Source organism: Lactuca saligna, chromosome 4 (assembly GCF_052625555.1).
Source record: "Lactuca saligna cultivar CGN05327 chromosome 4, ASM5262555v1, whole genome shotgun sequence".
NCBI lineage: Eukaryota > Viridiplantae > Streptophyta > Magnoliopsida > Asterales > Asteraceae > Lactuca > Lactuca saligna.
In genome coordinates this window covers 100,276,888-100,287,580 of record NC_136420.1, presented here as the reverse complement: position 1 = coordinate 100,287,580, position 10,693 = coordinate 100,276,888, and the positions used below count along the sequence as shown (strand labels likewise).

General features: G+C 34.9%; 1 protein-coding gene across 1 annotated transcript; it reads left to right on the top strand.

Annotated features, from left to right (window-relative positions):
- Nucleotides 1–6,050: 6,050 nt before the first annotated feature.
- Nucleotides 6,051–8,204, top strand: LOC145042482 (E3 ubiquitin-protein ligase BOI-like). Its single transcript, XM_078990922.1, has 4 exons — nt 6,051–6,428; nt 6,686–6,807; nt 6,895–7,247; nt 7,593–8,204. The coding sequence occupies exons 2-4, from the start codon at nt 6,705–6,707 to the stop codon at nt 8,106–8,108; spliced, it is 972 nt and encodes a 323-aa protein (XP_078847048.1). The 5' UTR covers nt 6,051–6,428; nt 6,686–6,704; the 3' UTR covers nt 8,109–8,204.
- The last annotated feature ends 2,489 nt before the right edge of the window (nt 8,205–10,693 follow it).

Here is a 10,693-nt window from a genome sequence, read left to right as displayed (position 1 = left end):
AGTGAAGCCCTAAGAAGCGAAACCCTAAGAGGTGAAACCCTAAGAACCAAAGCCAGCTATAATAACCAAACCACTAGGAACGAAACTCCAGAAGACCAAAACGAGCCCTAGTGAACCGAATCTTCCCTTCGGTCCAAAACCCTCTTCGCCTTCGCTTCTCGCCTGACTTCGCCTTCGCTTCCCACCCAACACTTTCGCCTACGAGATTTCTCGGATCAGCCAGCTTTCGGTTCCCAGCCCATAAACCAAACCTACCTTCGGTTCTAAACACCAAGGACCGAACCCTCCTCTCAGACTTCGGAAGTTCGCCTTCTTTTCCCGGTTTTCGATCCTTTTCGCGTTTTAAGCCCGTTTTTCATGATTTTAACGTGGGATTTTCACCCAAACTCATATTTTGGCATATAAGACCCTAAATATTCATAATTTAATCACATTTTGAGGGAAATCCTTGTCCAAGAATAAAATCTATTGGGTAAGATATTGAGGTGGAGTGTTGACTTTTCTATAAAGAAAAGACACAAGCTACCTCCCATACCCACTCTATGACCACCCTCAGTCACTATTCATCCCTACCTTGTCAATTATTTGTCCTTTCACACTCTTTTCCAGCAAGTTATCTTGATCAAAGATCTGGAAAATCCTTAGCTCTCCTCCCACCTTACTCACTCTTCACCAAAAAGCAAACCCATTCCCTCTCTCTCTCTCTCATACACACACACACTCTCTCTTTCTAAACTCGAGGTTTCAAGGTGGTTCTTGAGCATTCTCCTCCAGTTTTGGATCTTCAAATCTTTAAGCACCTTCCAAGTGTTCTTGACTTGGAAACCTCTCTTCTGCCACATTCATCTTAGGGAATCACTCAAGGTGAGTTCATACCACCCACATTTTCATGTTTTCTTTAAGTTTTAGGGGGAGAATACAATTTAAAACACCAAAAACTTAACTAAACTCAAACATCCGCTTTCAACAGGAAAGTTTAGTTCCATTCACGGACTGTTTTAGGTGGTTCTTGAGCATTCTCCTACGCTATTTTTTATATAGCTTTTATTTAATTATAGTAACATTATTAGGAACTTATAATAAGTACTTGGGCTATTATTATGGGTTATATAATTATTGTTTAACGCTTATATAATAGTAATAATAGCTAGACTATTAATTAGTCTCGGTGAATATTAGACTAAACTCTAGTGGTAATGATACTAGGTTTTGTCCGAGGAAAATTGTGTTGAGAGTAACAAAGTGTTGTTCGAGTGCCGAGTTACCACCTTCTCAGGTGAGTGCATGGTCCATTTCATCTTACACATAGATATGAAGTATTTTTATATAAACTACGTGCTATGTGTGCATATTATATGTATAATTGTTAGCTATGCTGGATGAATGATTTTATACAAGTTTTATATGATTAAACTGTATACTTATTTATATCTGCATAATATGTTGGGTAAAACATGGGTAGATGAAATATGAGTTGGATGATGAGTTGAGAGGTGATATAGACCATGAGGTAAGGGTGAGAGGTGGACGATGTGAGAAGCCTTGTTCCCAAATGTTGGCCTCGTCATCTAGTAGAGTATGGATGACAACCACAGACTATTCTAGACAATCCAGTGGAACACTAGCAGGCTCGTAACCTGTAGGTGTTGTGAATGATGTGTTCACCCGGTGTACTCTAAATCTTGGCGATCATACAGACTGCCTAAACACTGGTGACTATGTATACTTAGTGCCTAAACCTTGGCGATCATGTAGACTTGATGCTTAAACCCTGGTGACCATGCAGACTTGGTGCCTAAACCCTGACGACTATGTAGACTTAGTGCTTGTTGTGTAAACCGTGGCAACGATGGACTTCGTGCCGATTCCTTAGGATGATCCTTAGGAATAAACGAATGAGAAATAGCTAATTCTTAGGGTAGACCCTTAAGAGTAAAGAAGATAATGGGGATGGGTAATTGGGATGGGTAATTGGGTTAACTGTTTGATGATTAAACATGATAATTATATTATTGTAGGTTGAAAACCATATGTACTCACCAGGTTTCACATCTTAACCCACTCAGTTTATTTATATCACAGGTGTGGATATGAAATCACATTACACTGAGAGATTAAGGAGATATAAATAACTAGTGATAATGAATGTAAGTTCTGTTTATGCTTATGTTTCTGTATTGACGATAACATCCCAAATGTTTTAAAATGAATAAAAATACTTTTCTTCAGAAATTCTTTGATAACGTATTTATCATGTTTTACTGGGAACAAATTCTGCAACATTTTTATTAAAAGAAGTACTCTGATTTTTATAAAGCATAAACAAAATCGGTCTTTTCTGCCCGTGAAAATGGGGATGTCAAATATGGCAAAGTGACAAATGGATAATTCACGGTGAATAGGGATGGCGTATGTCGAAGGCTTAAAACATAATCTGATTAGTGTTTCACAACTTGTTATAGGCACTGGAAATCAAGTTGTGTTTAATGAAGATGGTATTATTATCTCTAATAAATAAACAAAGGAGAGTCTTCTTAAGTCGAAAAGAAAAGGAGACATATTCACGATCGACATGAAACCTATTGTTGGGATTCCCTCTATGTGTCTACCGCCAAAAGCTTCTTCTGACCTTAGCTAGTTATGGCATGGTCGTCTATCCCATCTTAATTTCAAAAATCTTAACAAATTGGTCTACATGATCTTGTTCGAGGCTTACCAGTCTTAAAATTTGATAACGATTCGTTGTGTTATGCGTTTGAACCGGGAAAGCAACATTAGCAAGGTCATCCATTTGTTATGAATTCCAAAATCATCGCACCTTTGGAACTTCTTCACATTGACCTATGTGGACCTTCGGCTGTTGAGACTCTCAATAAGAAGAAGTACATATTCGTCATTGTTGATGATTTTTCAAGGTTTACTTGGGTTTTCTTTCTTCGAAAGAATTCTGAAACTGCTCAAGTGATGATTTATTTCATCAAAAACATCGAGTTGAGTTTGAAGAAGAAGGTTCGAAGGATTAAGAGTGACAATGGATCAGAATTCAAGAATCGAATTATTGATTCATTCTTGACTGAGTTAGGAATTTCGCATAATTTTTATCTCCTTAGACACCACAACAAAATGATGTTGTCAACAGGAGGAATCATTCTCTATGCGAAGCTGCACACACAATGCTTACATATACGGACTTGCCTCAATCTCTTTGGGCGGAAGCAATTTTAACTGCTTGTTTCACACAAAATCTTCTTTTATTCATCGTTGTTTCAACATCACACCTTATGAGATAATAAACAAAAGAAAACCTAATGTTAAATTCTTTCATGTTTTTGGGTGCAAATGTTTCATCATGAATCTTAAGGATAATATTTCTAAGTTTCAATTGAAATCAGATGAAGGGATCTTCTTGGGATATTCACACAACTTTGTTGCCTATAGGGTGTTGAACAAACGAACGAGAAAGATCGAAGAAAAATTAAATCCTACTTTTGATGACTATTACGTCAAGAGAGTCGAACAGTCTTTCGTACAAAAGCCAATCATTTATGAAACAAATGAAGATTCCGAAATCATGAATGCTTATGATATTGATTATGATTTGATTTTTGGAATTCTAGATAGGGTGATTGATGCTGAAAATCATGCTGATGATAATCATATTCCTGAAGCATCGAGACATTCTGATGATTCAACTTTTATAAGGGAAGAAGAGGACACAAATTCTACATCAACTTTAAGGGTGAATGTCGAACGAGTATCGATTTCGATTGATGATCAAGTGGAGGGGCGACATTACATAATACTAATCAAGATTCAAATGTTGAGGGGGATCATGTGCGAACCACAACTCAAGTCGAGGGGGAGCATGTTTTGGACCATGCTGATGTCGAGGGGGAGCATCAGAACACAGCCCATTGGTTGAGGGGAGTCAAGTGGATCAAATCCTGATAATCTAAATGATCAAACTAATGAGTTTCATGATGTTACTAACAATCTTTCGAATGCAGGAGAAGGTTTAGAAGCGGATGATGTATTCGAAGATGCAACTTTAGATTTTGATCTTGCATATCAACTAATGGATAAATGGACACAAAATCATCCAAAGGAACTGGTTCTTGGTGATCCACATGTTGGAGTATTGACACGTGCACAAATTTGAGCAAAAAATGAAGTGCTTAATGTTCATCAGGAATATTGTATGTTTAACGTGTTCATTTCGAAACTTGAACCAAAAACAGTAAAAGTTGCATTAGAACACTCTGATTGGGTTGTTGCATTGCAATCTGAACCGACTGAATTTAAACGAAACAAAGTTTGACGGTTAATTCCTAAACTAAAGGATGTTTTGTTAATTGGTTTAAAATGGGTTTTCAAAAATAAAACTAATAAAGAAGGGAATGTAATTCGAAATAAGGGAAGCTTAGTCGTTGAAGGTTACTCTCAACAAGAAGGTATCAATTATGAGTAAACCTTTTCCTATTCGCAAGGCTTAAGGCTGTACGAATTTTTCTTGCTTATGCAGCGGATAAAGATGTCGTTGTGTATCAAATGGACGTCAAGTGTGCATTCCTCAACGAAGTTCTGGAGGAAATGGTCTATGTCAAACAACCACTGTGTTTTATTAATGATAAGTATCTTGATCACTTTTATATTCTAGATAAGACATTCTATGAGTTGAAACAAACATCTCGTGCCTGGTACACAACCTTGACCAATTCTTTTGAAAATTACTAAATTTAACCAAGGATCAGTTGATCCCACATTATTTCGAAAGAAAGTTGGGGATCAGTTGATCTCACATTATTTCGAAAGAAAGTTCGGGTCATTACACAAAACTCAAGTTGTTCGAAAGATAACTCATACCCTTCTATCAAAGATCTTATATAATTGCTCCTTGATAATTTAAGTGGTTATCCGACCGAGCCTCGTGTAGCATCAACCCATGCATAAGTAAGATGCCTGTAGTATTAGCAATATATCGAACAAATATCTAAACACTTGGTCTCAAAAATATTGCTTGACATTCTTTGGTAGACGTCCTAAAACTCTATGAACATGAGCCACGACTCGCTTGGTCTTCATTTTCCCACCACAATTCCTTTTAACATGCCTTAACTAAATACCGAAAAATAAAAGTGCGAAAATACTAACTTTATGATATTTTTTTTTTTCGCATGTGGCATCTACGAAAATACCATATTTCATATATGAAAAAACTAAAAAGTTACTATGAACTATACAATTTTTGCATCAGGGCATGTGAAAATGTTTTATTCCATGTTTTTTGTTGTTTACATAAGTTTGTACAAAAAAAAAAGCTTACTTCAATCGACATTTGTACTTTTTAGTCATATTGTTTTTAGAGAGTTTCTCCAAAGAATTAGGCATTTGAAAATGGAAAAACAAAATATTTAAATATGAGGCTTTAATGCCTATTTTACACCTCTTACCTGTGAAATTGATTGCTAACTTAGGTTTTCTTTTAAGTATTGGTTAAAAAATCTAATTTTTTTTAATTAATAAAATTGTCGATTGAGTTGGATATGATTCTATCAAAGTCTAATTGATTCATAAATAACATTGAATTTGACCAAATAAAAGACATATCAGATGAGTCATTACCGAATAAGATACTTATGGTATCAAATAATCTGAATTTGATCGAATCAGACAAGTAAAATAGAGATAAAAAAACCATTAATGTATTGGGTTAGATTTGTATTTTTTTTTCTTGGTTACAAATATGTATTTTAATTTAAATTTATATTAAGATGTTATTAAAGTCGTGCATACAATAATTTTACAAGGCCTAGGTTGAATAGGTTAGATATGAGTTAATGGATGAGACCGGATCAAATTTCAAAGATGGAATAGGAAAGAAAAGGCCAAAGCATTAAATAACAACTACATTCTAAAAAAAGAGGAGAGAAATGCAAGAAGAAGATGATGAATGATGATGATGTTTGGAATATAAAAAAGAGTCAAAGAAAAGTTTGTTGGGGATGTGTGATAATAAAATAGCCGAAAACCCACAAAACAACGAAAAGAGTGATGAGGGAGGGAGGAGATGAAGATTGAAAATCGAAAATCGAAATAGAATAGTCAATAAATCAACACTACAGTCCGCACGTCGGTAACCGTATCGAAGAAAAAACAAAAATTTACTGGTGGGAAAACGAAAACAAAGCTGCCACAAGAGAGAACAATGGAAGAATTCTTCAACAAGTTCTCTCTTTTTACATCAACAACAACACCACAACCACAACAACAACAACAACAAATGGAATCCTTTTTATCACCATACCATTACCCATCATCATCATCAACCCATTCTTCACCCACTACTACTTGTACCTTCTTCATCATCAACCCCATCTCGCCTTCATCATATTGACTCATAGCCTTCGAATCTCATTGCAAGTTCCAAGGTATTCCCTCCAGATCCACCTCTATTTCTTCCTTTATTGATCGATGTCTTCCGATCGAAATCTGTTGTTTGGGTGTTGCGTTGTTTCGAAAATTTCATTTTGATGTTCGATGTTTTGATGAAATCAGGAGAACTTTGTGTTTTCATGATTTCATCAAATAGATGCGTGATTTGGTATTGACAATTGCCGCTTAATTTTTACTGGAATTTCTCTTATGACGCACATGATTTATTGAATCCGATTCTATTATTGATCAGTGTTAGAAGCAACAGTAACATGTTTGGGGGTCATTCCGGATACCCTACCTTCCCCGAAGAACACCGATCACACACACAGTTCGACATGACTGCATTGCCTCAACTTCAACTTTTCGGAAAATGTAATTTTTCCGATTTCAGAATTCTCCTTCATCTACTGTGTTTGATAATCTTCAATCGTTCTTAATCTTCATTTAACATAAATGCAGTTCCAGTTGGGTGTACGCTGGATAATATAAACTTTGTTGGAAACGATCATGCAACTGCAGCTGCTTCAGGTCGGGGGATCAAAAGGGCACGTGAGCAAAAGCTTCACATATCTTTAAACAACAACTTCTTCTGTCAAGATGATGCAGGCCTCATGAATCCCAACCACAACCACAACCACCCTGTTTCAACTGGCCTGAAATTATCTTACGAAGAAGACGAACGCAACTCTTCTGTCACTTCCATTAGTGAAAACTTTAAAGCTCTTCAACCCCTTTCTCATTCTCTCACAGGCAATATTAAGCTCGAAATGGATCGCCAAAAACAACTTCTTAATCATTATCTTAAACTCCAGGTAAACCCCCCTCTCCCTCAATTCATATCTTCATCATAACTCATAACCCTTTACCCATAATAGCAACCCAGCTACATTTTTAAAACCAATAATAGCAATGTATTTAAATTTATTAGATTATTAACAGCAACCTACTTACATTTTTTATTAATTGCAATTTGTAACAAATAAAGTACATTGCCAATGTAAGTATGTTGCTATTATTATGGGTAAAATTACAAGAGAAGTTTTTGGGACTAAAATAACAAAAAGCATCTACACAGGGACCAAAAATGTAATTTACTGAAAAAGTACATTGTCCATATTGTGAGGGAGTTGTAATTGTAATTGTGTTGATGTTTTCAGGAAGAAAATATGGTGAAGGGTATAAGAGAACTGAACGAGAAACATACGGTTTCATTGCTAAAGACATTGGAGAAAGAAGTATCAAAGAAATTAAGTGAAAAAGAGATTGAAATCGAGAACATGAATAGAAAAAACATGGAATTAGGGTTGAAGATAAAGCAAGCAAGCATGGAAGCTCAATCATGGCATTACAGAGCAAAGTACAACGAGTCAGTAGTGAATGCTCTGAAGAACAATCTGCAACAAGTGATGATGACACAATCACAGAAGCCTGTTCAATGGAAAGAAGGATATGGTGATAGCGAGGTTGATGATGCTGCATCTTATACAAATGTAAATTTAAAGTGTGATGATATGAAGGCGTTCAATTGCAGGGCTTGCAAGGGGAGAGAGGTTTGTGTTTTGTTATTGCCTTGTAGGCACTTGTGTCTGTGTAAAGAGTGTGAGGTGTTTACTCAAAATTGTCCTGTTTGTCAGGTGATGAGAACTGAAAGTCTACATGTTTTCATGTCCTGAAATAAAAAATGCTGTGTTTTGTTCCAATGTTTTGTGTGATTATGCAAGTTATGCGTAAAAATGGAATGGAATGGAATCTTGGCTGATTTTTAATCATGGAAGTTTAGCATTTGGACTTGTTTGTGATGTTTTGAACTTTTGTTCGCTTTATTCTTAAGGCACCACCCTCAAGTGGTCCACATTTTGTGAAATTTAAATATGTTATACAATGGTTTGCTAGGTAGTTCACTGCTTATTGCAATTAAAAATGTTTCTATTCCCGCAACTTCTAAGCTGCCTTTAACTAACTTGGAATAAATTAGATTCACAACAACCTGGTAAGTGGCTTGAATAAGGGTGAGGCCACATAGCCCAATCCATGAGAATGTATAATTATCCAATTACCCCTCTTAATATTAGCGAAAATTTTCATTAAAATTTCCAAAAGATCATAGCCAAATATATATATTTGGGACAAATATGACCTACATTTAAAAAAAAAAAAAATCAAATTCTGAAATTCAGAATAGTAACCCTAGCTAGAGCAACTTGTACTTCATTCGGCATAGCATATACACTATACACTATGGGGATTTTTATTTACCTAACTCACAACGCAACTGTTGGGTTGTACTTCAAAACAAACCCCACCCGCCTCTTTCACATTTTCTCCAACGCGGAGCCTTCAACGCTTCCACAACGTCGCCACATCGTTCTCACAGACACGGACGCCGGAGATGTTGAAAATGCAGAGCAGTGAGTTCACACCCTCCAATTCAGTTTGTTTTTCAAGTTGCGTAATCTAATTTTCTTCCGTTAGCTTATTTATCATCGTATGTTTCACAATCTGCGTAATCCATTCATGTATACGCTTTAGCATGTGGAAAAATTGGGCAATCTGATCTTAATTGGCCTAAGGAGGGATAAATCATAAATTTTGCAATAATAATCATATAATTTGAGCTTCTCCTAGTATGATGTCATCCATCAAACGCTACAGTTGGCAGAAATTATGTCAAACAAGTGATACAATACATATGGTACTTGAACTCTTTAGAATTTTGATCCTTTATCATGATTATGTTCACATGTTCTGAAGGTCTTCCCAAATCCAATAACTGTGATTGTTCTTGTTCTTCTGATGTGGACATTAAATCTTTGTAAAGGGCCTAAAGTTAATGGTGCACAGGCTTCTCATAAAAATATTGTACTTTCTGTTTTATTTTTTTAAATTATAAATCTTATTAAGTTATTGTATATTGAAACGTTTAAAAATTATGGCTCTGTTTCCAATTCTTTACTTATAAGGACCTTTACTATTGTGTTGGTACATGGGTAAAAACATAGAGATGTAGTAGTAGATAGTAGGATAATATAAAGTATTGACTAATTAAAGAAGCTTTAACATATTGATGCTGAAATGAATTCTTAATCCATTAATCTCTTACATCATATTAAACATTACCATGGTTTATCCATCTCTTACACCTCAACACCTTAAGTATTTTTCGATAGATACATAAAAACTAAGATTCTCATACCAACTCTAGCATCCTTCAAATCAATATGAATGGGAAGTACCGAATACTACAAAGTCGCCAAGTCCTTTAGACGTTACTACCTCAAATCACAAATATAATACACATATATTTGAGGGTTAAAACTAAACTAATGTAACAAACTAATTTATTTGTCCTAAATTGGTCAATGAAGGTTTTCTTTTTCCCAACATTATGGGTCCTAGTATTATTTTTGTACCCATTTCTATTATTAACAAACTATAAGGTTGGATGGTGCCGAGTCGGCATGACTGAGGTGGCGTTGTGGTACCGACGAGAACACATCCCCACCTACTTGGTATCAGCCAAATCATCAATCTCCACTTAATTACTTTGATTAGTACTTGATGGAGTGATTTTATTCAAGGCAATTATTGTGGAAGTATAAGAGTATTTATGAGATTGATCCAAACTTCTCTTGCAAAGAGTTTGAGTGTACTAGATAGGAAAATCTTGTAAGACTATTTAAATGTCTTAAAGATATTTTATTATTGGATCAACCATCGGTGGGTGGGTAGCCGATAGAGGCGGAGAGGGAGTCTCTGTTGAAGTGGATTAAATTGTTGGTATAGAGATCAACCATTATACATAATTGTGTTCACCTTCTTCTTTTAAATATTTATATATCTTTTGTATCTTTGTAATTGTTGGTTGAAAGAAAATATTTTTCTTTGAACTAATTTTTATATTTTTTTTGGAAGTTCAAGAATATATATATATATATATATATATATATATATATATATATATATATATATATATATATATATATATATATATATATATATATATATATATATATATAAGGGGAAAAGTGAATACACCCTACAAGGTATATAAACTTAGGTATCCAAACGCACCATACTACTTTGTTTTGTATTATATATATGCATTACAATATTCTTAACCTTTAACCTCTAACTTGATTTACTTGTAAGATTTTTGAAATTTCATTATTATCTTCTTCTTACATCGCATCTTTCTACCGAACACCTACCGAACTATGTATATTATAGTTGCAAATAAAAAATATGTAAGAGGATGATA